Source organism: Leptosomus discolor, chromosome 1 (assembly GCF_034619465.1).
Source record: "Leptosomus discolor isolate bLepDis1 chromosome 1, bLepDis1.hap2, whole genome shotgun sequence".
In the NCBI taxonomy this organism is placed as follows: Eukaryota; Metazoa; Chordata; class Aves; order Leptosomiformes; family Leptosomidae; genus Leptosomus; species Leptosomus discolor.
The window spans coordinates 4,545,516-4,572,592 of record NC_141391.1 but is presented as its reverse complement, the minus strand read 5'-3'; the positions used below and the strand labels follow the sequence as shown (position 1 = coordinate 4,572,592).

The 27,077-nt window shown below is 43.9% G+C and overlaps 1 protein-coding gene across 4 annotated transcripts in view; it reads left to right on the top strand.

Moving 5' to 3' along the window:
• Positions 1-27,077, top strand: part of TENM4 (teneurin transmembrane protein 4) — a 358,687-nt gene that overhangs the window by 295,125 nt on the left and 36,485 nt on the right. For all 4 annotated transcript variants that reach the window (XM_086481677.1, XM_086481675.1, XM_086481674.1 and 1 more), the window contains 3 exons: positions 2,819-3,051; positions 13,293-13,447; positions 17,505-18,382. In XM_086481677.1, coding sequence (XP_086337803.1) covers positions 2,819-3,051; positions 13,293-13,447; positions 17,505-18,382 — 1,266 coding nt within the window. The remainder of the gene's footprint in view (positions 1-2,818; positions 3,052-13,292; positions 13,448-17,504; positions 18,383-27,077) is intronic.

The window sequence follows — 27,077 nt, the reverse complement described above, 5'->3', positions numbered from 1 at the left end:
CCATCCTAGGAGACCACTCACAAAAGCCCTATGCCTGGAGCGGGATATAGGAGACCATGATAAGCCATGCTTGCAAAAATAAGAATTCTAGCCGATAAAAATGAACCAGCACCTCCTACCGCTCACACAGAGCCACGCAGCAGAAAAGATACAGTTCATGTTGGGGGTGCCTGCACCATTAATAACATCGGATTTAGAAAGGTGATTGTATGTCTTGGGAGTCTCACTGTCAGCTGACCAGGTGAAATCCAGACCAAGTGACCCAAGACTTTGAGTGACCCAAGATTGTTACTGTCCCGTAACATAAGTTTCTACATCTACCTCTTCCCAAAGCATATTTGCTAGTAAAGGTGTGTGTGCCTCTGTGGCATCCAGCTATGCAGAGGATTAAAAGTTTAACCAGTCACGGCTAATTTTAGGATGATTGTGAACTTAGAACTCACCCCTACTTTTTTGTGGCACCTATATTCAGGACCTCATTCATAAAACTAGGGTTACCAGCAGCTACTCAAAGTATTACCTTAATATGCCAGTTTTTAACTTAGTCAGTAAATCTAAGTGGCAAGTACCATTCAGGTTTTCTGCTAGATGAATTTTTTGCTTTTACCTGGTTCTCTGATCTGTGGTTAAAAGTAACCAGCATTTGTTTCAGTGTCCATTATACACAGGAGCTGGGATTAGAAAACAGTTTTAAGATCTCTGTCTTCCACAGAAGTTTGTAATAAGAAAATCCACCAGAGTGAGGCTATGAAATCCAATAATAAATTACAATGACAGTGCTAGGAGAGGGGAGCAGGAGCTTCCAGTTCTGCCACCATTTTTCTCTGTCTTTGGGAAAGTCATTTGCCTTTGCCCATCTGCAAATGCCTGCTGTAAGACTCAGTGAAAGCTATCTGTGCCTTCTAGGCAAAGATGCTAAAGAATTGCAAAGTGCCATTAAAAATGTCCTCCTCTTGTCCACCTCTCATGCAAAATAGAGATTATGAAGAGCTCAAAAGCTGACTGACATTCAGCTGGGCTTTGTTAGGACAGTCAGCAGAAAACGCAAGGCCCTGATCAAAATGGATGATGGATTCCCACAGGGAACTTCTTCCACCAGGGTTGAAGCCACTTGCTTAGTGTGAGTGACATGCAGGTAAATGAAATAATACCCTACCAGCCTGCTGTCATTGGAAAGAAATGCAGATGGAGACTGAACTGTCAGGCTGGAGCTGTCTTGAAGGTCAGAGCATTTTATTTAGCAAGAATCAGTGTCATTTGTGGAGATGAAATCTGCTCAGACTTTAATAGGATAAATCACAACGGATATTCCAGAATAAATCGGAAAGGCTTCCCCCCCCTCCCCCCGCAAAGTATTAAGTAATTTGAATGAAGAACCAACTTAGGGCTTCTTAAAGCAGAGAATAATTCAGTAGTTTTTGTGTGTCTGAAGAAGGGTTAATTTTCCTAACGCAAAGGTTGAAGGAGAGAGGAAATTTCTTATTATGAGGGATAGAGTCAACTGAGATTGACACTCAGGTTTCTAACCAGCTTCTCCTGGAACAATTCCACTAAATGCAAAATTGTGAACTATGGCCTATACATTTATTATGAATTCTTGGGACCTGATGAGTTTGGACAGCTTGAAGGTGTTCTGGAGGAAAGTAGAGACTTTTTCATGCTTGTTCTAATTGCTACTTAGCCTTTCTTAGAAAGAAGGAAACCCGTGTTCAGGCAGCAAGTGTTACAAGTTTAATCTCTTGGTTTCAGGCTTAGAAGAGATGGAGCTCAATACATGCTGGTAGTAAACACTTCATTTTAATAAGAGAAGTTAATAAGTTTAGTATCTATATTAAACTATAGATAGAATCCTTGAAAGACAATCTTTTTAAATTGTTTCTAAACTCATCTGGTTGGTTTTTTCTGGCCAGTCCCATTGAATGCTTTCCATAAAGTGGTTGCTAGTTTATTCATTTCTTCAGTCTTGGCCTCATTTACTGTTGTAGTCATGGAGCTAAGAGCATTGTCTTTCTGTCTGCTCACTCTTCTCAGCCAGCCTTTCTTGTTTTCAAGGAAGCAGTGAGCGAATGTGGTTTAGCAGGGGACTGATGTTTGGGTTCCTCAGCCCTCCTCCTAGTCCATGTTTTACTTAGGGCAGGATGTGGCACTACAAGGACCATTTTGTTTCTCTCTTCACTGAGATCCATCTAAATTCAGTGGCAGGACTTCCCCTAATCTCCACAAGGGCAGGACAGGACTCGAGAGTCTTTGCTGGAGTCAGCAAGAGGGCCAGATAAGCCTTGATGCAGTGATCCTGAAGAGTGTATCATCTTCAAGTGCTTTATACTTGGGAGTCTGCTTTGGGGTTTTTGTATTGAAGTCTTTCTTGGGAGGGCAGATTTTATTTTAACGTTTTTTTTTTTCTTTATTTTCTACCTCTAGTGTACTACGCTTTCCCTTCACTCTCTGGCACTGCACTAACACCAGTTTCAGGACTATGTCTAGTAAATTAATGTAAATTAAGCAAACCAAGGCACTGGGTCTCAAACTATAGTAGTTCCTGGCATGATTTTGGCTCAAGCCAGCGAGCCATTTCCTTTGGTAGCCACCCTCCATGCCAGAGAGCACCCCAGGCACAGCAATTGGTAACAGATACAGCTCAGGATCCTGTGCTGTAACACACTGTATACTAACATTGTCAAATACGGCATTGCTTCACTTTCCCAGTCTGTCTGCCCTGTGCATTTTTATTCTCTAAAGTGCTTGTGTTGCCTGTTGACTTAAGGAAACAAATCATCCAAAAAAAAAAAAAAAATAACGTCATGCCCTTGTTTTTCAGCCACAGCCCAGCTCATAAGTATTACTTGACCACAGATCCTATCACCGGCTCCATCTACCTCTCTGACACCAACAGCCGACGTATCTATAAAATCAAGTCAACCACATCAGTGAAAGACATTGTGAAGAATTCAGAGGTCTTGGCTGGAACCGGGGATCAGTGCCTCCCGTTCGATGATACCCGCTGCGGAGATGGAGGCAAAGGCACTGATGCTACCCTTACAAATCCCAGGGGTGAGACTGCTTCTTCTCCACAGGCTTTTTGAAAGGGGTCTTTTTGAAAGGGGCTTGTTTAATCATGCTGGAGACCGCCCTTCTCTCTGATTCAGAAAATACCCTCAGATTTTGCAAGCCTTCCCCAGCCAACTCACAAACACATCCTAAGGGTTTTGCCTCTGGAAATAAGTGGTTATGTCTCACCCTCAGGCAGTCCTGGTTCTTCTCACTGCGGTGGCTGGGAGGAGTGCCAAACCAGAGGGGTGTAGTGATGGGCAAGAGAATAAATCCACCCACCAATTTTATACCCACTTAGCCACTACTCCTCCTTACCAAGTAACAGCGTTTGGTCCTTCCCAATCTGGACTGGATTCACTTACATTCAGTTCACTAAGGCTTGCTTGGCATTAAAAAAAATAAAAAGCTCTATGAGCATTGCTATGTAGGTAAAATAGCAACAAAACCAGCATACGGCTCAGAGACAGGTAAACTGAGGTTCATACATTGAGATTGTATATCGTGGCATCCAGCTTAAATCCTATAGGAGGCAGATCCTAATTTCGGTATGGGAATGGTCTAATTCAGCGTGACTTCACCTGGTTCCCGATTAGCTTACTTAAATGTAATAAAAGCACAGTCAAATCAGACTAAAAGCATCACACAGCGTTCATGACTGTGAACTAAATTGTTCAAAACAGGTTTAGCCAAACATATGCAGTCCTGTGTGTAGCCAAGACTTCAGTCTGGCAGTCTCAAGGTAACAAGCTCTGCATATGGAGGATGTCGCTCCTCCCAGCTGTCCACAGCTCCTCAGGAAAAAAACACATGGAGGGTCTAGAGATGAGGTGGAAGACACTGTTAGCATACACACCTTCTGCAGTGTTTGTGAAGAGGGGCAAAAGGGATGCCCATGCAGGAATGCTTTTAGAAATGTGGCGTTTTTCCCTGTTGTATGTCATCTTGCCCAGTTGTTAGGATTGTGAGGAGTTATTTATAGGTTCTTGGCTTTGGCATCAATGTACTGAGGGTTTCCTTTTTCCTTCCATCTGGGGGTGGTAGCTCCCTCCTTCCTCACCACAGCAATTTCCAAGGCTACCTAAACCTCTTTGTAGAGCAACCCCTCAGCAAAACCTGGGGACCCTTTAACAAGTTATTTCATAAAGAGCGGGCAAGATGAAGACAGCTGAGCTGTTGTTTATCTTCTTGGCTAGACTTCTCAGGAAGTTATTTTTCTTGACATAGAGATGACATTGTTACTGAATCCAAGAAACCCAAACTGATTTAGTGACCTTTTGTGTCAGCTCTTGTGATTTTTCTTTTGTTACATGCCAGCTAGTTGTTTCCTGGCAAGATGCAGAAAAATATACCTTGGGAGACCTGTTTTTTGCCAAAAAGCACTGAACGCCAAACTGCTACCCTCATAATATTCAAAGGGCCCAGCATGGCTTCCAAGCATGCCGAGACTCACATGAGGTGACCATTATATTGGGATAAAGTATTGCCAGAGGCACAGATATAGAAAGGGAATAGCTACCTGTGGTCAGGTTGCAGTGTAGAAATTGTCTCACTGAAATGAGAGAGATGAGTGAAAAGAAAATTAGGTGACTGGGGCAGAGAGATTCAGACAGTCCAGCAGATGAGTCATGAGATCAGGGAATCCAGAAACCTGTAATCCAATTTTCTACACCACTTTGATGTTCAACCAGTACCAAAAAAAAAAAACAAAACAAACAACCCACCACCAAAACCCCAAAACAAACAAAAACACCAACGAAAAACCCAAACAAACTAAAAACCAACAAGTTTTCTTGGACCTCTATTATCCCTCGTACAAGATAAGAGGAATATTATTTATCTCCCTAAATGGGTGGATGTTGCAAAGTTTAGATGAATTATGTTTCTGCTTTGCTATGGGAAACAGAGCTCTGGAGTTCAAAGCTTTCAGCATTGAAATCCTTCTTGTTGGCAATTCAAGCTCTCAGGAGGCCGTTCTTCCACCTCAATCATGTAACGGCAAAACTCATGCATTCATTCCTCACAGCTCTGAAATTTCACAAAATAGAAGTAAATTGAGGGTGAAAGAGGAAATGACATGAAGCAAAATGGCAACAAGAAAACAATAATCCAGAAAGCCCCCATTGCCAATGGAAAGTTTGTAAACAGTGTTCCCTGATCTGGTTCTAGCCTGAGTTTGCAAAGTCTGCTGAGACAATAGCTTTGGCAGGTGTGACTCACTTCCCATTCACTTCAATAAATGATTACCAGTGAAAACTCACACTGACAAGGTAATGTCAGCATTGTTTATACCTTCATGGCAGTTCATCCTAGCAGAAAAATCCAGCAAATGCTCTTCCTTCATGTGATTGTATTTCATAATAGATCAAAATAAAAATGACTTCTTGTACCAGTAACCAGTAGTCCTCAGGTTACCCTCTGCTGCCCTGTCTTGGCAGGGGAATAAACACTCGTAAGTGAATGGTCAGAGAAAATTACAAAACGATTCTGTAACTATCAAGGTACCAGCTGGCCAGGGAAGGACTTGGAAAGTTCAGTTCTTCAAGAATCACTACTCTTCATGGGACTCTACTTTTTAAGGTTAAAGCTTTTTTTTTTTTTTTGACCAAAGTTAATTGCTTCATGCAGAGTAGGATTTGTGTATTTTGAGGACATCATCTTTCCACCTGTTCAAAAATCGTAAGGAAACAAGGTCGTCTCCACTTTCATGACGTTTTAATTAGCTGATATTTGCAGTTTTCTGGAAAATATGGAGGGCATACACTCCTGCAGATGATAAACAGCAATTCATAAAGACTGGAGAATCAGTCATGAGATGTCAACATAGATTTTTGCATCTACCTTTAACCTCTTGAACCAGTCAAGCATCTGGTCTGAGTAGGTTTTTTTGATCTCTTCCCAGTGGAAAGAAACTGGTACCCTGAAGGTGATTCATTCTATGCAAGTGCACATGTCCAAGGTAGAATAAACCACGTTCTGGGAGGGCCAGTCTCCTCCTGGAGATGATAGCCTAAAGGATGAAGTCCCCACCCCAGCAAACACCATTCAGAGTGGTTCTCCACTTTCTGAGCAACAGCCTTTTCACAGTTTTGATCACTTCTTTCAGTTCCCACCTTCCCTCCCACAAGTTCAGTGAATAATTTCACAGAACCAGAGAATCACAGAATTGTTTAGGTTGGAAGGGACCTTAAAGATCATCCAGTTCAAGGTGATGGGCAAAGTGAACCCTGCCCTGCCAAATAGCCTCTGAACAGGGGCTAAATCTTTTTCATCCTTCTTCAAGGGCATGCCTTGAATCGTAGAATCATAGCATGGTTTGGGATGGAAGGGACCTTAAAACTCATCTAGTTCCAACCCCCTGCCATGGGCAGGGACACCTTCCACCAGACCAGGTTGCTCCAAGCCCCATCCAACCTGGCCTTGAGCACTGCCAGGGAGGGGGCAGCCACAGCTTCTCCTGGCAACCTGAAAAAACATTCTTCCTTATATCCAATCTAAATCTCCCCTCTTTCAGTTCAAAACCGTTATCCGTTGTCCTATCAATACATTTCTCTGAAGTACCTTCTGGGTAGAGGTTGTCTCCATTGAAGGAGAGAGGACTCCCTTTACATGATCAGCTTGGACAAGACATTAGGAGGCGTAAAACCTACCCCAGGAATTTCATCCTTCCCCTGACTTTGGCTTCTCTGCTAATGGTACACTATACAAATATGGGACAGGTAGATCAACAGATGAAATAGTGGTGGCAGTTGTTTGGTCAGGGTATTTATCATCTTGATTAGGAACCACTTTGATACTTCCAGTACATTTGCCACAGAGCACAGCAAAGCTTTCAGAGGCTAATGAATTTCAATATATCCTTGCAAATTAAAGTGTTACCACTTTCTAATTATCATCTGCTAATAATGATCCTCTTCTACAAGCAATCTAAAGAAAAATTAAAACTCCAGCTTGTCAGAGCATTTGTTTTCATCTGAGTACTCACCAGTGGTTCTCCTCGGGAAAATGTTGTGGCAGAGAAATTACCAAGGAGCCTGCAATTAAGAGAGATTGCAGTGACAGGTCCGATATAATGGGAAGAAGATTTCAGAAGGGACGGGGGACGGGGGGGACGGGGGATGGGGGGGAGGGAGAGGGGGCATCTCATTCATTTAGCACCACAAAAACAATGCAAAATGAAGTAATTAATTTGGAGACAGATTGCTTCCTTCGCTGTGTCCTGCTGAATGTGTAAACAGAATCTCAGTTGTTCACTAAGTGTTCGTGAGTTCGACAGAATTAAAAGAAGAAATTCAATCCTCCACAATCTGTTAACATTGTGTTAACATGTCAAATACTGATGTAAGGGCCATGTCAGGGAAGACCAGAGGCTGATTGAACAAAATATCTTGTCTCTCACTGTGGCCGGAAAAGGTATGTAGGGAAAGGGGCAATGATGGGGTGGTGTTTCCCTGCTAACACTCCAGATTCTTGTTATAGACATTTAGGGCGCTTTCTGAAGAGGTTGCACCTGGACCTGTGCTTAGATGCCACCATTAATTCATCTAGAAACCTCCCTGAACACTTAGTTTTTTGCTTCCAGACGTCCTGCGCTAATAACTCCCAATTGTTTTAGCCACGGCATCAGAAAGTGGGGTCTTTTTAAGGCCGGAGCATTGTTTTTTCTTCTCTGTGTGCCTTTCCTAATCCATCCCTGTCTTCTAGTTCCCTCCTTGACCACTGCCAAGCACAGAGCTGACCTTTGCAAAAAACTTCTCACAGGAATTCTGAAATCTTTTTCCTGTGAGCTATTTTACAGCTTGTCATTGCATATGGGTAGTTAGGCTTATTCCTTCCCCTGTGAATTCCTCTGTACTTATTGACATTGATTTTCATCTGCCATTTTATCACTCAAGTCATTCAGCATCCAGCCAGAGAAGAAAGCTCCAAATTTGGATTCCTTTAGCACCTATTTTTTTACTTAAAAGAGTTTTTTCACCCCTTTTTTTTTTTCCTAAGTAGAGCTACATGTGCAATGCAATCACTTTTAGCGATTCGTCTTCTGGAACAAACCCACCGTGTCCCAGTAGCTATTTGCAGCATAATGTTGTGCTGTCACCTCCTCACACTACAAGGTCCTGACATTTCAAGCAAATGTCATCGCATCACAACTTTCTATCAGCACAGCTCACTGGTGTGATGCACGCGGTGCTACAAGCCCCTGTTTCTTACGGGATCTCCGACTATCCAAGAGGAGCCAGCGTGATTTCATAACGTATGTATTCCATGTCTCGGAGCTTAAAGTTTGGATCTGCAACGCTACCTGGGTAGCGGCAGCAGATGTTTTCTTTCAGCAACTGTGAGATTGAACTTTGAGCTGTGTGCTGAAAATCTTAATTCCCTTATGTTCCTATGGAAACATGAGAGAAGCCTTCTGCCAAAGCAAGCCAAGGCCTTTGGCTTTACATGTGTGACATGTGAATTACCTATTTCTGTGCCTATTTGCAGGAGCCAGCTCCCAGCACTGGAACTGTGCCATTAGCAGAAAGGAAACACAGAAAGGTCCAATCTAACCTCTACAATCTGCTGCAAAGAAACCGTGAGATACTTCTTTCCCTTTCTGCAGAAGTCATCCATCCAAAAACACTTGTCTGTGGGAGAGCAGAGCTCTCCTCCGTAATTAGATTTGATTCCAAGACAATCAGCTAAAGTCAGGAGGGATTGGAGCAGTTGCCATGTGAGGAGCATGTGCAAATGGGAATTTAGGGCTTTGACAGACTGCAAACTCTGTTACCCTGCAGAACATCCTACGAAATGCAAGGCAATTGAGATTGCTTAGCCTCCGTGAAAGAGGGATAAGCAGAGAAGTGCTCTGTGATAAGAACACATGCACATGCCATTGCCCTGCAGCAGGATGATAAGTGGTAACTTTGCTATCCCACTTTAACGTGCTGGGGTGTGCGAGCTCTTTGTCTAAGCGGGAATGCAAAATAAAGTTGTGCTCTATCAACTGATCAGAGCTGGCTTGAGAGCCAAAGTACGTACAGGTTATTATTACTGTAACTGCTTAATCAGACCAGCCATCAGACCTCAGCGTTGAGCACCATGAGTGACTGTCAGCATACACCGCTGATAAGTCCAATCCAATACATATGGAACTAGCTAAGAGAGAAAATTCTGCCTCATTTAAAATCACATTATCCAGCCTGCCACCCTTCACTGGCTTTTGGCCTGTCACACAGACTGATGGACAGGCGCCCTGAAAAATACTCATTGTGAACCCAGGAATGGGTAAGAGCCTCTTGTGTTTGACAAAAGCCAATTAAGATCAACTAAACACATGCCTTTTCTGAAAAAGCGTGTCTACCATATCGCTTAAAGGGCTCAGTTGTATTCCTGGGTGTCAAGCAAACACCAGCAAATATTAAAACACTTGCCATTCAGTGGGCAAAAGAGTTAGAGGAGCAGTAACCTTCGGCAGCAGATGCCCGTGACGTGCCGATATCCTGAATGACTCATTGAACAGGGCACCAACAGGGGCACAATGCTGACGGGTCTCACGGCAGGTAAAGACAACTCCCTGAGAGCCATGGGTGCCAGGGAAATATTGATGCTTATACCACCAGATGCCTCTGCAAGCTTTTGGCAAAGTGCTAAGATACAACTGATGTGTTTATACTGCACAGCGAGAGCGAACGGCCACCACTGCTGTGGCTTCTCCCGTAGCCTTCAGATGCACGACAGGTTCTTGCCGCTCCTCTTTGAGGTTCTTGTTTCGTGGTACTGTAAAGATCAGTCCTGTCTCTGTAAAGATCAGTCCTGTCTCGACATGAATTAAACACAGGTATTGGAATGTAGGACTAGAAGCAATCTTTTGGGTCATTTAGTCCTGCCATCCATTATCTCAGCGATCCTGTCATATAATCCCCTTCAAAATTAATGAACTTCATCTTAAAAGCAGCAAGTAATTTTTTTCCCTTACTGCCCTAGAGGCTATTCTGAAACCTCACTGCTCTGATGGTCAAATACCCAATCCAGGTCAAAATGATGCCCTTCAGACAAGGAGATGCTGCAAAGAACTAGGAAAAATGCTGTTTTCACCTCCCGGCAAAAATACACAGCTCCCATTCAGCTCAGTGATCTGAAACATCGGTTCCCTGACTCCTAATTGACTTTGAATCAACAGGTTGCAACCCTGTCTGAATCCCTTCCTTCACCTCAGCTGAACAGAGAAGTTTATTCTTTCTCTCAAACAATGACTTCGTCCTGAGGCTTGCTTGCCATTACTTCCAGGCTAGATTACCTTGTGTGGATTTCTGTATGACCCAATGTGATAAGTTTTTCCACGTATCATCCACCTCTGTGGCTTCCAGCCCATGCAATAGTTACAGCGCTGGCTGAAGGCCATGATTTTAATTGCCAAAGCAATCAGGGGATTAGTCCCTGCTACATGAAAGTCTAAAATTTTTGATCTGTGAACTGCCGCATCTGTACTTCACAGCATAGCTCACAGTGGATGAAGACTGAGAGTAAATGTTTCAAACAAGGAGATCTGGCTGTAAATCAGCGTTTTGGAGAAACACGAGATCTGATCGCTTCTCAGAAACATTCTCAAACCTTTCTGTCTGAAGCAGATTTTCTATCATTTCTGTCACCATGATGACAGCCAAAAAAACATGACAGTGAGGATTCATCTCACCAACTTTATCGGTCTACAGTATCAATGTTTCCTTTGGAGGTATTTGCTGTAGTCTCCTTTTATAGTCAATGGGGAGGAAAAGGTGTTTCTAGAAGGATTCATATAATCTCTTATCGATATCTGCTTTAGGGTGATACGAATTGCACCCTAGAAGTAGGCATTTCTCTCCACTGATTCGAAAAGCTCCAGATACTTGCTTGGATGCACAATGCAGATGTCTGCTTTTTGCCAGGTGATTGCTACCCTGCTAGCGAAAGAAACCAAACAGGAAGATTGTAATATTCATATATTCCAAGCAGAATCTTCACTTGCCTAGAAAAGGGTGTTACAGGCTTCTACTTTCTTTTACTGTTCCTTTACATTCTTTTAGTGTCTTTAAGACACTCAAATATTATGCTGAGCGGCATTCTGCCACCTTAGGGTAGATGAGATGGATGGCTCTATTAGTATCTGTGGAGTTATTTTTAATTTATACTAGCATAAAAGAAAGGTGAATGGGGCCCTTAACTTCTTATTCCTGCCTTAGTCATGGACTTTCTCTGTGACCTTGTGAAAATTGCTTTATCTGTTATTTTCCCAATATGTAAAATTAGGATGATCACACTCACAGACTGCTATGAGGTCTAATTAGTAAGTGTAAAGCACCATGAAATCCTCTGATGGAAGATGCAGAGTATAGCTAGCTTGGGATAAAGAGGATTAAGGGGGGTTGTGCTAACATAACAAATACTTGAGGAGTGATGCTCAGGGGGAAGTGAAATGGCACATATCTGCAGGTGAGGAAACGAGAATCAGCGGCCTGTAACCGTTGTTGGCAGACCTCAAATCCACTGACAGGACTGTGTCTATGAAGGAGGTTTGGATAATGAAATGGATCACCTAGAAGAGTTCAGAAACAGGTGAAATACTCTAGATTAGTAGGATTATCCTAGGAAAAAACCCTTCCAAATTTATCCATCTGGAATTTGATTGACCTGATGGATCTTTTGCAGCCCTTTTCATTGCCATTTCTGAAAATTCACCAGAATAACATTTTCATGTGCATGGCTTAATCATGCTATGAGCAATAACACCGTGTTTCTGAGCACACAAGACATGTAGTTATTAGAAAACCTTTCCCTTTCAGTGGTTCACCGAATGCCATGCCCTTTTCCAGAAGCGAGCAGGGATTTCTAAATTGCATCATGTGTGTGGTGGGTTGACCCTGGCCAGACATCAGGTGCCCCCAAAGCTGCTCTATCACTCCCCTCCTCAGCTGGACAGGGGAGAGAAAATATAACAACAGGCTTATGGGTCAAGATAAGGACGGGGAGATCACTCAGCAATTGCCATCACGGGCAAAACAGACTCAAATTGGGAAAAAAATTAATTTATTACCAATCAAATCAGAGTAGGATAATGAGAAATAAACCCAAATCTTAAAAAACACCTTCCCCCCCACCACTCCCTTCTTCCTGAGCTCAACTTAACTCCCGATTTTCTCTACCTCCTCCCCCCAAGCGGTGCAGGGGGATCAGGAATGGGGGTTGGGGTTGGTTCATCACACGCTGTGTCTGCCCCTCCTCAGCAGGAGGGCTCCTCACACTCTTCCTCTGCTCCAGCATGGCATCCCTCCCACGGGAGACAGTCCTCCATGAACTTCTCCAACATCAGTCCTACCCACGAGCTGCCATTCTTCACGAACTGCTCCAGCGTGGGCCCCTTCCCCGGGCTGACAGGTCCTTCAGGAACAGACTGCTGCAGCGTGGGTCCCCACCAGGGTCACAACTCCTGCCAGCAAACCTGCTCCAGTGTGGGCTCCTCTCTCCACGGGTCCGCAGGTCCTGCCAGGAGCCTGCTCCAGCGTGGGCTTCCCGCAGGGTCACAGCCTCCTTTGGGCATCCACTTGCTCTTGTGTGGGGTCCTCCACGGGGTGCAGGCAGATATCTGCTCCACTGTTAACCTCCGTGGGCTGCAGGGGGACAGCCTGCCTCACCATGGTCTTCACCACAGACTGCAGGAGAATCTCTCATCAGGCGCCTGCAGCACCTCCTCCCCCTTCTTCTGCACTGACCTTGGTGTCTGCAGAGTTGTTTCTCTCACATACCCTCACGCCTCTCTCCAGCTGCAGTTGCTGCTGCCCAGTAACTTTTTTCCCTTTATTAAATACGTTATCCCAGAGGCGCTACCACCGTCGCCGATTGGCTCGGCCTTGGCCAACAACAGGTCTGTCTTGGAGCCGGCTGACATTGGCTTTATCAGACACAGAGGAAGCTTCTAGCAGCTTCTCACAGAAGCCAACTGCTGTGGCCCCATCGCTACCAAAACCTTGCCACGTCAACCCAATACAATGTGCCAGTTGGAAGTGCCTTCCATGGAATGGTGCCAGTTCAAAGCTCTTGATAACCAGGACCCTTGCTTGTCCAACTCTCGTCTCTTACCTTTTGAATGTCATGAAATATCTTGGTCCCAACTAAACCAGCGATCTTACTCTTTCATGAGCATCAAACCAGACACCGCCTTCTATTCATCTCGTAATTGTCACATTGTCATTACTTTATGACTATCTTGGTTTTTTCCTCCTCAGGCATCACCGTGGACAAGTTTGGGCTGATTTATTTTGTGGATGGCACTATGATCAGGCGGATTGATCAGAATGGGATCATCTCAACCGTGCTGGGTTCCAATGACTTGACGTCTGCTCGGCCTCTCAGTTGTGACTCTGTCATGGACATTTCTCAGGTAAGATGATGTTTTGGCTGGGTTTATACAGAACAGAAGCCTATGCCTTTGGGCTGTCTGCACGTCTGTGTGCCTCCCCAGGTTTCACAAAGAGGTAAGGGCTTAAGGAGAATTACATCTCTGCATATTTTGTGGTATGAAAATGACTGGGTCGAAAAGAAAGACCCTATAAAGACTGAAGGAAAGACCTAACTGACCTAACTCAGACATCTCTGGGGAGAGAGATTTTAAAGATCTCCCAGCCACAGAAGAGACTTCTTTCAGAGCTCCCAATCAGCTGGGAGACACAGATTCCTGGGAAGCCAGGTTTCGTTAGGCTCATTTCTCAAGAAACTACTTGCTTTAAACTAAAAAGACCAGGCAGCCGTACTCATTGTAGTAGGGCTATATGCCATGCTCTGTTATAACAACTTAGCTAACCATGGCTTTTTTTCTTTGCTTCCACCCGTCCTCATTTGGCCCAGCACAATTTTAGACCTGAATCAAATTAACATCTAGGAAACACTGATTGGAGGCTGTGGTGCCAAATTTAGCAACAGCAGGAAAACAAGAATCTTGAATTGCATCAGATTGCAAATTGGTTGCAGCTACCATCATGCTGGGCTTTCAAGTCCTGCTGCTTAAAGGTGGAAAGGGGGAGCGGGGGGAAAAAAGAGAGAGAAAGAAATTATTTTGATGATTGCTTTACTTTTGGATGGCACAGAAGAGAAATCTGTTACAGCCCAGCTCTCGCTTTTGTGGGGCACTGGCCAACCTGTCAGATTGTGCCAGTTTAGAGATAGTGTCCTTGGAAACATTTGTGCCACTTGTTGTTTGCCTGGCCACTGGCATGTTGCCCTCTCCTATGAAAATATAGATCATAGCTGGAGGGCTAAGTACTGTTATTCAGCCACAGTAGATGTCAATGGGGTTTCCTTTTTGGAACTACCTAGATAATTTCCATGCTCCTATATGGAATCCATTCTTCTTGTTTTCCCCTTTAATTTGAAAAGATTAATCTTGCTTCTTTGTGCTGTCCTCAGTTTATGAACAAGCTGAAATTACGAGTTTAAAAGCTCTCATGCCTTCTGTAGAAGCAAATTTTGCTGGTTAAAGGCCATCTTGTACTATGTTTCTCATCTTACAGGCTTAGCTTTTTCTTTATCTGAATTTCGGAGGCAGTTACCACAAGACCATTGTGGATTCAGGCTTTAAAAAATCCTTTTCTAACAGGTTATTTGGCTTGTATGAATACCAATGTCATATTTAAACACTTCTGAGATGAGCTAAAATGTATCAGCTGGAGACGTTTTCCCTTCATAAAATGACAGGAGCCATTTTTAGATGAACCTGTACTGTGATGGACAGATTAACCAGTACTGTTCTGGACAGATACATCAAAGACAAGTTTAATTTAAAAAAATAAAAACCCAAACAAAACAACCAACCCAAACCAGGCAAAGAAAACCCAGCTTGGGAAGTAGCTTTTCGTTGTTTACAGTTGCTAGAAGGGTCTTTTCTGTCAGGTCCCTGAGGCTCCCTGGGACATGACGACATGAAATATTTAGCTGCCAATGTTGACAAGGAATGGTTTTTAAGAAATTGAAAATTCCCTTGTCAGTTCAGAATAAACTCTGCTCTTGATGCTAACTCAGGGCTGTGGAGCTTAAAGACCACTGGAAGGGATGGAGGCATGCATTATTAAAGAGAAAACCACAGGCTATAATGTTTTACTACAGGAAGGGTTAAAATAGGCCAGGGGCTGAGAAAAGGAAGGAGATTTTGCAAACAGACAGCCTGAGTAGACAGAGCTCAACACACTGCTTAGCCATGAAAATGAACTTCATGAGCCCAGCCATTAAAAGGCACCATGAACTAAGTATTTTGTATCTGATGCTCTTTAAAAAAAAAAAAAAAAAAAAAAAAAAGGAAAAGGGATATAAACATGAACAGAAGCATCAAAAGTAAAGCATGGCTGTGGCAGAAATGTTCACTTCCAGGCTTTAAAACCAGGAATCTCCTGTGTGCCTCTAGATCTTACCTGGTCTCTTCCTGTTCTTTGTTTTAAATAAAATCACAGTGAGAGGTGATTTGCTGGACTTGAGACTGCTGGCATCTACTCCCCCTCCTTCCAACAAGGTTGCCACCTTATAGATGCAAAATACCACATACCCCTCAAACTTAGTCACCTCAGAGAAATGAGAAGAAGCAGCGAAGCAGCAACTGAGCTTGGAGAAGAGGAGACTGAGGGGTGACCTCATCAATGGTTATAAATACGTAAAGGGCGAGTGTCAGGAGGATGGAGCCGGGCTCTTCTTGGTGATGGCCAATGACAGGACAAGGGGCAACGGGTGCAAGCTGGAGCACAGGAGGTTCCACATGAACATGAGGAAAAACTTTTTCCCTGTGAGGGTGGCAGAGCACTGGAACAGGCTGCCCAGGGAGGCTGTGGAGTCTCCTTCTCTGGAGACATTCAAAACCCACCTGGACATGTTCCTATGTGACCTGCTGTAGGTGGTCCTGCTCTGGCAGGGGGGTTGGACTGGATGGTCTTTCGAGGTCATTTCCAACCCCTGACATTCTGTGATTCTGTGTGACTGAGGTGGATGGTGGGAGAGGAAGATTTGAAACACAGAAACAGAGAGATCCTGGAGCTCCACAGCCTTGAGTGTGCCCAGATCCTAGAGCTCACTGTCACATCACATCATGCTGTTGGGTACAGAGAACGAAACACACAGGTGCAGGGTGAATGGCACAAAGCGGCCAGCTTCCTAGTTAACCGCTAGATATCATCAAGTCCATCTGCTCTAACTTAGAGTTGCCTGGCTGACTGAAAGGGAGTATACAACCAGAATAGCTGCTTTTTCTGACTAGTTGAAAATCTTTTTAAAAGCCTGGCTGGAGGTGACCAAGAGCATTCTTCACAGTTGTTCATTTCCAGTCACCCTTCACACCTCTACTGTTGGAAAGATGCACCAGTAGGAAAACATTGAAGCATTGGTTGGTTCCCATCAGCACAATGTTGACTTTTTTTTCCGATCTAAACCCAGAGTAAAATAAAATAATCAAAGAAATGCATACCTTATAGTTCTTTATATATTAAAAAAAAAAATAACCTGAATTCTGTTGGTAAATGTTTCTTGAGTTTGGCAACTAAAAGAGTAGACTCACTTGAAAAGATGGTGTATTGCACAAGTAGAGCTAGAAATAGAGACCTTGTAGTGCTCACTTACTTGTGGTGTTACCAGTCCTTTCTTCAGTTTTTTTTATATATATGGATTATCAGTGTAGAACTGTGATGTGTCACTGTTACTGAAACCATTCTTCCATTAGGCTAACAAAAATTTTAAAACTGCTGTGAAGACACAAGTATTTTATTCCACCAATTGAAATTGCCTGAATTTCTTGTGAGTTGCTGTTTTGCATTTTTGCAGCATCAAGCAGAAAATCGGTGGTTATAACTTAGGCATACACACATGCTGACACAGCTGCCAGTTTTGCATCTATCCCTCCTTGTTATATACCCAGAGGAGCTCGGCCACTTGTGTGGAAAATCCTTTAGTGAAAGGATCATTGTTTCGTTTGACTGATTTCATAGCACTTCACACGACAAAATTCCCAGTCCCAGGACTCTGCTATCAAGTCCAGTCTCCATCATTTCAAAAAGCACAGGATTGTTTGGCAAGGGGAAATCCCCCTTGAGTCTTTAGATCTTCTTGTTTACTTTTGCGTTCCCTGATGCCCCTTCCCACAGCCCCTGACAACTCACACCAAGATGGAGAAGCAGAGAGAAGCCATGGTGCAGAGAAAGAGCCGAAGAGGGTCTGCCTCTGTCCCACCGCTGCCCCAGTGCCGAGTGTGGGTGTCCACATGTGTCTACTTCATGTGACCAGGAGCTAAGCTCCCTCCCTCACATCAGAGTTGTGCCATCTGTGGCCAGTAATAATTAGTTGTGTTTCTTTTACCTTTTCTCCCTTTGATCCGTGTTGAAACATCCTCGTTGCGATTGATTTATAGCAATAATGCAGCGAAAAAAAGTCTTGCTATAATAATTTATTTGTGTTGTTTTACCATTAAGGTTCGTCTAGAATGGCCCACGGATCTGGCAGTCAATCCCATGGATAATTCACTCTACGTCCTCGACAATAATGTCGTGCTACAGATATCTGAGAACCACCAAGTGCGCATCGTGGCGGGGAGGCCCATGCATTGCCAGGTGCCAGGCATGGACCACTTTCTCCTTAGCAAGGTGGCGATCCACGCCACGCTGGAGTCCGCTACCGCCCTGGCCGTCTCACATAACGGAGTGCTGTATATTGCTGAGACCGATGAGAAAAAGATCAACCGCATCAGGCAGGTCACCACCAATGGAGAGATTTCCCTCGTTGCCGGCGCGCCAAGCAGCTGTGACTGCAAGAACGATGCGAACTGTGACTGCTTCTCGGGGGATGATGGCTATGCCAAGGATGCCAAACTGAATGCGCCATCCTCCCTTGCGGTGTGTGCAGATGGGGAGCTGTATGTCGCTGATCTTGGAAACATCCGAATCCGCTTTATTCGGAAAAACAAACCATTCCTCAACACACAAAACCTCTATGAGTTGTCCTCACCCATAGACCAGGAACTTTACTTGTTTGACACCAGTGGTAAGCACCTTTATACTCAGAGCCTTACCACTGGAGATTATCTTTACAACTTTACTTACTCTGGAGATGGAGATATAACCCTGATCACTGACAATAATGGCAACTTAGTGAATATCCGAAGAGATTCTACAGGGATGCCACTCTGGCTGGTGGTCCCCGATGGCCAAGTCTACTGGGTGACAATAGGTACCAACAGCGCACTCAAGAGTGTAACTACACAGGGACATGAAGTGGCCATGATGACGTACCATGGCAACTCCGGTCTCCTTGCCACCAAAAGCAATGAAAATGGTTGGACAACATTTTATGAGTAAGTATATTGTGCTGCTGACTGTGTTCTCTGAACCATGCAAGGCTGATAGAATTTAATTCCCTGGACAGAATTATTGTCCAAATAAAATGGCCAGAACAGAGAATATTAGATCTCACACAAATACTAAGTACTGGAAGTAAGTGCCTTAGAGTTTGAATAAGCTCCCTCTACCAAGTCAAGGGTCCTACAGAGTTTCTGCCGAGTTTTTCTGAATCAGCTAAGTAATTTGGACACCTGGTTCTCCTTAACCATAGTCGGGACTGGGGATTTAGGCTGCATGTCCAAGAATTTTGCTTGGCTTCGAAAGCCTTGGAAGTGTGAAAGTGCCATCAGATCCTCTTTTTCACAGCTTTTCACCTACTTCCTATGCTGCTGTGTCTTTTTTGAGCTTGTTTGAAACGGCTGATGTAGAATGACAACTGACAATGACTAATGACAGCTTGCTCAGAAAACGATTCTGTAATTAATGGACTGCTCAGTTTCTACTGTTGTAATTGGCCTCACTAAGCGGTAAGAGTCTCAGGACTGTTCAAGACCAGCCCCAAAGAATTTTTGAGCAGAGAGAAGGCAGGATGCATTGAAAAAATCAGAGATGGCAGTGACTTGAAGATTTCTACTTCTTTTCTGTACTACTATTAGCAATTCCCTGCTTATAAATACCATGAAGACAACACACTTCTGATATCAAATAGGAAAAATATAACTAAAAAAAGATGAAGGACATCTAGGAGGATGGTCTGCAAATTCAGCCTGCTGTTGAGAACCATTTCCCCTCCTTCTTCCTTAGTTTCATTTTTATTTTCAAGTCTAGCCTCTTTGAAATGCTCCTTTTAGTGCATAATTTCCCATATGGTTTGAATGGTTACATGGAAGTGTTCAGCTACCATAATAATAGACCCATTGTAAGAGTCCAATTTGGATAGAATAGACAGTTCCCAAGATTACAAAGGAAAAAAATGTAAAAAAAAAAAAAAAAGAGACTCAGGGAAGGAAGGCTGGCTAAACCCACATATTCGTGTGTTGGACATGCAGTTGCTTTGGTTCTTTCTTTAAAATGTTCCAGACCCAGTTTCAAATTTCTTTGCTTAATGCTCACTATTACTGCTCCTGCCTCAAAAAGAACTGTTGGAAACTCTGTGATGAATCTTTTGAAAGGTTATTTGCATTCCATCAATGTTCTGCTTGCAATTACTACAGCAATATTCCACAGTGAATCAAAGTTAATACCCTTCCATTCTCTTACATTGAATTTGCTTGAGGGAGGCTTTAGGGAGGAAAGATAGGGTGTTTTTCTCTATAGGAGTGGAAGCCTGCTATATTGGTAGGACCATTGTGCTATATCAAGGAGGTATTTTCTTTTTGCAAAGAACCCAATAGTTCCTGTGCTTGAAAACAGATGTAGCCATGAACAGTGAAGCAAACTAAACATTACAGCTAATAATGGTCAGATTTATACCTCAAACATAATCTTTTATTTAAAAGTGTGACTGAAAATATAAGGAGAGAAAGCGAGACAGAAGCTAAAATCCAACTTACTCTGTGGGTATATTTATAACAGTGATCCATTATTTCTTGCTATCCAGCAAAACAGCATTTGTGAAAGTCATCATTCTGGTCCTTTTATGCACTTCAGAAGAGTCATAAGAAAGCTTTTTAGAGCTAAATGGAAGACAGTATTCTCCAGTGGATAGACTATGGAAATCTTGACTAGAGCAAGTCAGCACTATATGATAGCACAGCATCACTGAAAATAGAATTGGGAATGTGTCTTCAGAGATACTTCATCCAAACCTGTGATCAGTTATCTCTGTTTAACTGGTCCTGACAGATTCTGATGCAACTTTGTAGAACTACGAGGTAAAAGTCTATATCTGAATTTGTTACTGCAGCCTCCCTTTATAGGTAATGGAGAGAAACAGACACTTGCAAGGTGAGTTTCTCATGAGTTATGTCAGTCATCTGCTTTAGGATGAGATGAGACAAGCTGTATTATGAAGGTTTCTCTCTGTAACTGTAGTCCAAAATGGTTAGCTCAGGTACAGATGTTTACATTGCAGATGTCTACAATTTGGTCAATGGATCCTATCAAAGTCATCTAAGTTATTCGTGAGTATTGCTACTCATAGTAATGTATTCACCTATCTTACTGTTATTGTCAGAAAGCCTTTTTATATGCTCAGTCTAAATCTTCCTTGCTTGAATTGGAGACTGTTACTCTTTGCAGAATGGCAGGGGTTGGAAGGGACCTCTGGAGATCATCTAGTCCATCCCCCTGCCAGAGCAGGTTCACCTACAGCAGGTCACACAGGACAGCGTTCAGGCGGGTTTTGAGTATCTCCAGAGAAGCAGACTCCACAGCCTCCCTGGGCAGCCTGTTCCAGAGAGGCTGTCACCCTCAATGTAAAGAAGTTATTCCTCATATTGAGGTGGAACTTCCTGTGCTCCAGTTCGTGCCTGTTGCCTCTTGTCCTGTCACTGGGCACCACTGAAAACAGCCTGGCCCCATCCTCTTAACACCTGCCCTTTCGATATTTATGAGCATTGATAAGGTCCCCTCTCAGTCTTCTCTTCTCCAGACTGAAGAGCCCCAGGTCTCTCAGCCTTTCCTCATAGGAGAGATGCCCCAGCCCCCTCATCCTCTTGATAGCCCTCTGCTGGACTCTCTCCAGTAGTTCCCTGTCCCTCTTGAACTGGGGGGCCTAAAACTGGACACATCACTGCAGATGTGACCTCACCAGGGCAAAGTGGAGCAGGAGGAGAACCTTCCTCAACCTGCTGGCCACACTCTTCTTAATGCACCCCGGGATACCATTGGCCTTCTTGGCCACAAGGGCACATTGCTGGCTCATGGTCCACTTGTTGTCTACCACAGCTCCCAGGTCCTCCACAGAGCTTCTCTCCAGCAGGTCGATCCCCAGCCTGTACTGGTGCACGGGTTTATTCCTCCCTACATGCAGGACCCTACAATTGCCCTTGTTGAATCTCATCAGGCTCCTCCCCGCCCAGCTCTCCAGCCTGTCCAGGTCTCACGGAATAGCTGCACAGCCTTCTGGTGTGTCAGCCACTCCTCCCAGTTTTGTGTCATCAGCAGACTTGCTGATCTTGATGACTTGCTTCATCCTACCCTACCCTACCTGATTCTATCCTAACCTGTCCACTAGGAACTTGAAAAGCAGGTTGTCTGCTCTTCTCAGCTGTGAAAAGTACATATCAAATAGCTCAAGAACTTGCTCTGTGATAGCTCTCAAAAGGTAATTGCAACAGGGAATCATCCAATGGAGTTGTTTCAGGTGAAGTGGCAGCGATTGATTCTACCCAGGTTTTGCATGCATAATCTGGCAAAAAAATAAAAAATCAGATGATTAGTAAATGGAGGCGAGATACTTAGAGTGCTTGATAAAGCAGGTTTCATTTAAACAAAATACAATCTTACACAGTCTATGACAAGGTACACATGCAAAAAAAGGCCACATCTAAAGAACCGAGCTGAGCATTTACTCTCAGAGGTGTGAGCAAAGCATCAAGTCATTCAGTGTGATCCTTAGCATAATTCCGTGGCAAATCTGTCTAACTTGTTGCTTGGACAGATAAACAAAATGAATACCTTTACTCATCCCACTCTACTTTTAGTGGGTAGCAGGAAGCTGAGTTTATCCCTGTACAACATTGATGAGACTAATGTTGTCAGTTCTGACGTTTGCAGTTTACGAAGGACATTGAAAATTGAAGGCTGTGCAGAAAAACACTGTGAAAATGCACTTGTGGGGAGAAAGTGGTTTGTGCTGGAGAACTAAGAAGACTTGGTCTATTTATCTGAACATGAAGAAGACTGGGAGGTGTCTAGATCTCAGCATGTCAGCACAAAACTATCACCTACAGAGGGACTCTTAATCTAGCAGAGAAAGGCTTGAGAAGAGTAAGGGGCTGGAAGGCAAATCTAGAGATATTCAAGTTGACAGGAAGGCGTGTTTTTTTAAGGCTGAGATTACCTAACCTGTAGAGTGACTGACCATGACATAAGAAGCAGTATATTCTCCGTTTCTTGGTATCTTAGATCATGACTCTAGATGCCTTTCTTAAGGTATTGTCACTAAGGCACACACCATCGAATTAGACAGGTGTTAAGTTTAATAAGATTTATTTTTTAGCAAAATCATTTAGAACTCCAACATTAGCAAACCACCGGTTAGGATATAAAGGGAGTTAATTACTGCACAGCAAACTTAAGAAATCTTAAACTTTAGAAACAATGACCCAAAGTGTACAAATCACTCACCTAAAAGATAAGGGATCTCAGCCTCAAGGAGTTTCCTCAGGAGGCACCCCAACCTAAGGGGAGAGTCCCCAGCTGCAGACCCACAGCTCCAAGGAGGACTGGCTCTGTTTGCTCTCCAGTGGGGCTCCATTTCTACCCTCATTGAATCTGATTTCTGGTCATATATGCTCAGTGGTCTAGAAATTTCTCTTGACTGAGGCATTTCATTAGCTGAGGGCCTTGTCTGTCAACCAAAGGGCCTTGCCTTTCCTGTCCCTTGACTGAGGTGGGTACCTGATGGTCATCACCAACCAAGGTGTCGCTGACCAAAGTGTATACATGACCACAGTCACCAGAAGGCTGGGTGGGCCAACCCCTAAACCACAGCTTTGGGTTTTTAACTCCTTCCTTCCAATGGTTGAGAAATTTCTGCCTTTATTGGGGCGGGTACATGTGCCACGGATATATCCTCACCATGAGATTTGCATGAGTCAAACATGAACTGCAGGGATGAGTGCAGGCTTGGCAGGATGAAGGTCTTTGATATCCAAGAAGCCAAAGAAGATGGTGTAAACCAAATCAGCATTCAATACCTTCAGTTTATTGGTTTCTGTATCAGGACATCTGGAAATTTACATTGAGGAAGTTTAAGAGATTTAAAGAAATCCAGTGATCATGAGCAGCTGGAAGCTGCTCTGAGTAGTTTTCAGTCCTGGCTAAGGGGGAATGTGAAGCTTATATTTCTGGTATGCTCATGGCCAAGGAAATACATCAAATCTGACTCTCAGGAAAAGCTTCATGTTTCTCACGGCACATAATAGCTGTTTCTGGGCTAGGGCAGGCTGACCACCGCTGTTTAAAAAGCTGAGAGTAAATATAAATTCAGCTGGCAAGTTTACACTGCACCAGTGGCCCCATGAAGAACATCCTTATAAGGCTTACCTCTACCTGACTGTCTACAGAGGACCACAAACCAGGCACCCAACATGAAAGAGCAATGGTGTTGCGAGAGTGGCAACATTACATGTGTGCATGTCAGCATCTCTGGTTCTCCTTCAGGTGTTGCTTTTACCAGGACATTTCTCATGAGGCTGCAAGGAGCTGTGACATACGGGCACGTTGGTGTGACTGTGGAGAGGAGAGGAGGAGGTGGGATACATTAACGCCACACTGGAGGTCTGTCTCCAGGGCACACCAGGGAATCCAGGTCCTCCCAGGGTTTGGACTGGGCTGGCATCTTGGCTCTTCATTTCTGTAGGGGAAGGAGACAGGCGCTGTCTTCAGGCGGTGGCAGACTTGCTCACAGCACTTACAGCTCTTTCTTTCACACATCCTACACCAAAGCCTGCTGTGACAATCCTGCTTTATTTGGTTTAGTGCTGAGTAACATTCAGTATGCAATGGTGTGTATTTTCCCTTTCCTTTGAGGTTGAAACTTAGTTCCCTGCAGTAATTAGCCTGTCCCCAAAGACCTGTCTAGGACTTCTTTGAGGGTTTTAGCATTACATATAGACTTTCTCTGCCTCTGCAGAGGGCTTGACATACGCTGTCAATTAATGCAATGCAGCTCAGCTTGTCCAGTAACTGGATTAAAGACTTGCCTTCACGTTGAACCTGTGACAGTGATACTCAGCAGCAAAGGAAGTTGATCTGGAAACTCTGCCAGGGGAACAGCTTCATGTTGTTCGACTCCTCAAGTCAAAGACAAAGGATGCTGTGTGACTACTTGCTGCTTTGTTGTTGCTGCTTTTTCACTTGACCTGAAAAAATTGCTACCAGCCTTTACAAAGTTTCTTAGCAGTTGCTGTTTATCTGCTTCAGAATTCGGATATTCTTATTAATGTGTTTGTTTAAATTGAGAATATGGCAATTATCTTGATTAGCTCATTGAGATGGTATCTCTCTTTGTTAATTCAATATCCCTCTGAGCCAAAGTCAAGCCTTCTATGCATTATTTAGCCCAGATGAGGCTTTTTCTCTTAGGTCCTTTGTGTGCCCAATTAGTTTCGAAGGTCACCTCCTCCCACACAGAATGAAATACTTACACATCACTGCAGCCAAGCCCAGAAATTCAAAACCTTTTCATGGACTGCCCAAGAAGTGGTTCACAGCTGCCTGGAGGGCAAGGAGTCTCATAGAGCCAAATCTTCAGATGGGTGACAAGGGGAGCTTTGACCCATAACGTAGGACGGTGTTTTACAGAGAACCAAACTTCGCCAAACCTCACACACTGTAATGGGTGGAAGGCAGGAGCCAGCTGGACTGAGCGTGCAGGAGGACCTTGGATGGCTTCCCAGCGACCCCAAGGACTCAGCAGAGGTCTCACCCCAGCACCAGCAGTGTTTGGTGCCCCAGCCAATGCCCTGGTCTGGGCGACTGGGGTACCAGAACTGGGCATTGTGGTCAGCATCTACCCCACAATGAGATGCAGACTCAGTCTGCCTTGTAGTTGGCATAAAGGCTTTGTAATTTTTTTATCTCTTAGTCAAAACCAGAGATAAATAACACTAGTACTTAATGTCCTTTAGAGGAGCAGCCACCTCTTGACTCAGAGAAAAGCTAGCTTACTGCATTAATAACCTCCCTTTATCACCTGATGATATCTCGGGTCATACACTGAGTTTTACGGGATTTAGTAGCATCCTTGGTTTAGAGTAGTTCAAGTGAGTGTCTCTTTCTGCTCATGCAGCAGACTGGAGTATGAGAAACACCCTTTGGCTTTTGCTCTCCCTCCTCTTTTAGCAAGATTTCTTTGCTCCACAGTTTCTTCAAGATAATATGATTAGATTCTCATCATTGTTCCTCTGAAGAAGTTAGAGTGAAACTCTGGTAAGTGCCATGGTAAAATAGTCCTTCTCCAGTACTCTCACTAAGTTGTGAGGTCATGTTTTGAGCCATTGGCCTGGCCTGAAACGAATACCTGGTGTCAGAGTTTGGTTGAGAACTAAGGGAATTATGAGTATCATAAAAGCGAGCGAGCGAGAGAGATCTTCCTCTTCTCGTTTGGGCAGTCAGAAAATTCTGCAGACAGTGGCTGCAGCCTGGCCTTGTGTCATTAGGGAGAGGACTTGCCTTCATACATATTTGAGTAGTATCGGTTTGTCTGTTATAGATTTATTTTTAATGTTGTGTTTAATGTTGTTTGAAAAATTGTGAAGAGGCGAGCTTGTTCGGAAGCAGCGGGTGCATGTCTGTATAATCGCACAGAAAATATAGTTTGGAAAGTACATTAGGACACTTTGGCACTAAATGCAACATTATTATAGTGATTTTTTTTCCAATCTATTTGACTTGTAGTTTTAAAAGGCTGATGAAATGTGAAAAAGCTAAAATGAGGAAACCCAGAGACTCAGGCAAGGAATTGATTTCTGAATAGATGGTACTTAGGATGCTCTCTTTAATTCCCAAGGCCCAGGTCTCTACACAATGGTAATGTGATAAATGAAAGCTCTGAATGTTTACAAGCTAACAATTAGGCCTCATAAGCAGCAAATACCATTTTAATTCTGTGCATTGAACCTTAGCTAAATACGTTTCCAATTGGGAATGGATGGCAACGGCTTCCTTTGCTGGCCTAATAATTGTCACTGTAATTGTGAGTGCTGAGTCTCTGCAGCAGGTTTGAATGGAAGGCAGCAGCTGTGTTAGCAGGTGATGAATTCATTGCTCACAGTGGCTGCTGTGTGCGCCCCCGTGTTTCAGTATTTCCTTAATTCTGGTGCTTTCAGAGCATTTGGAGAACACAGAAGTCTTAGCCCGTGATGAAAACTGGCCCAACCCCTAAATCCCAAGACTGTGGAAACAGGCCTAGGCAGCTTAGCTGCAAAATGAGGTGACTAGAAGAGATTTATCTTACTGCAAATACCAGGGCACACCTGCAGCTACATAAGACCCAGTCACTTGGCCTTCCTCTCCAAGCTGAGGATGTGCCCTATAAGTGCCTTTATAGGGCTGAAAGCAGAGAGGGAGAAAGAACTAACTCATTTAACTCATTAAGCACATTTTCTGTGTGGGATGTGCAAGCCTTCAAGCTGATGCATCCTGGGAGACTGTGGGTATGTGACAGACAATATCAGGTGTGTGCTGCATGATCTAAATCAAGGGAAAGGGGGAAAATGCTCCAGTCCTGAACAAAACAGAAAAGAGAAAAGGAACTGCTTGCCAAGAGGAAAATGCTCTGTGTGTCCGTGCTAACTGGCTTCCCGCGCCTCCTTTTGCATTGCCACTGCAGTGCTAAAAGGAGTTTTTGTCTGGACATGAGTGTTTTACACTTCATCTGCCACCAATTAAAACTAATAATAAAAATGGGAACAGTCTAATTGCGCTACCTTCTCGCATTTCTCCCTTTGTAAGGCGTGACCTCCTTGCAGCTGCAAATAGGTGAGCTGTCACCCCCCAAAGCGGGTGCTTGGAAGGTCCCTGCCTCGCTGCTGGGCA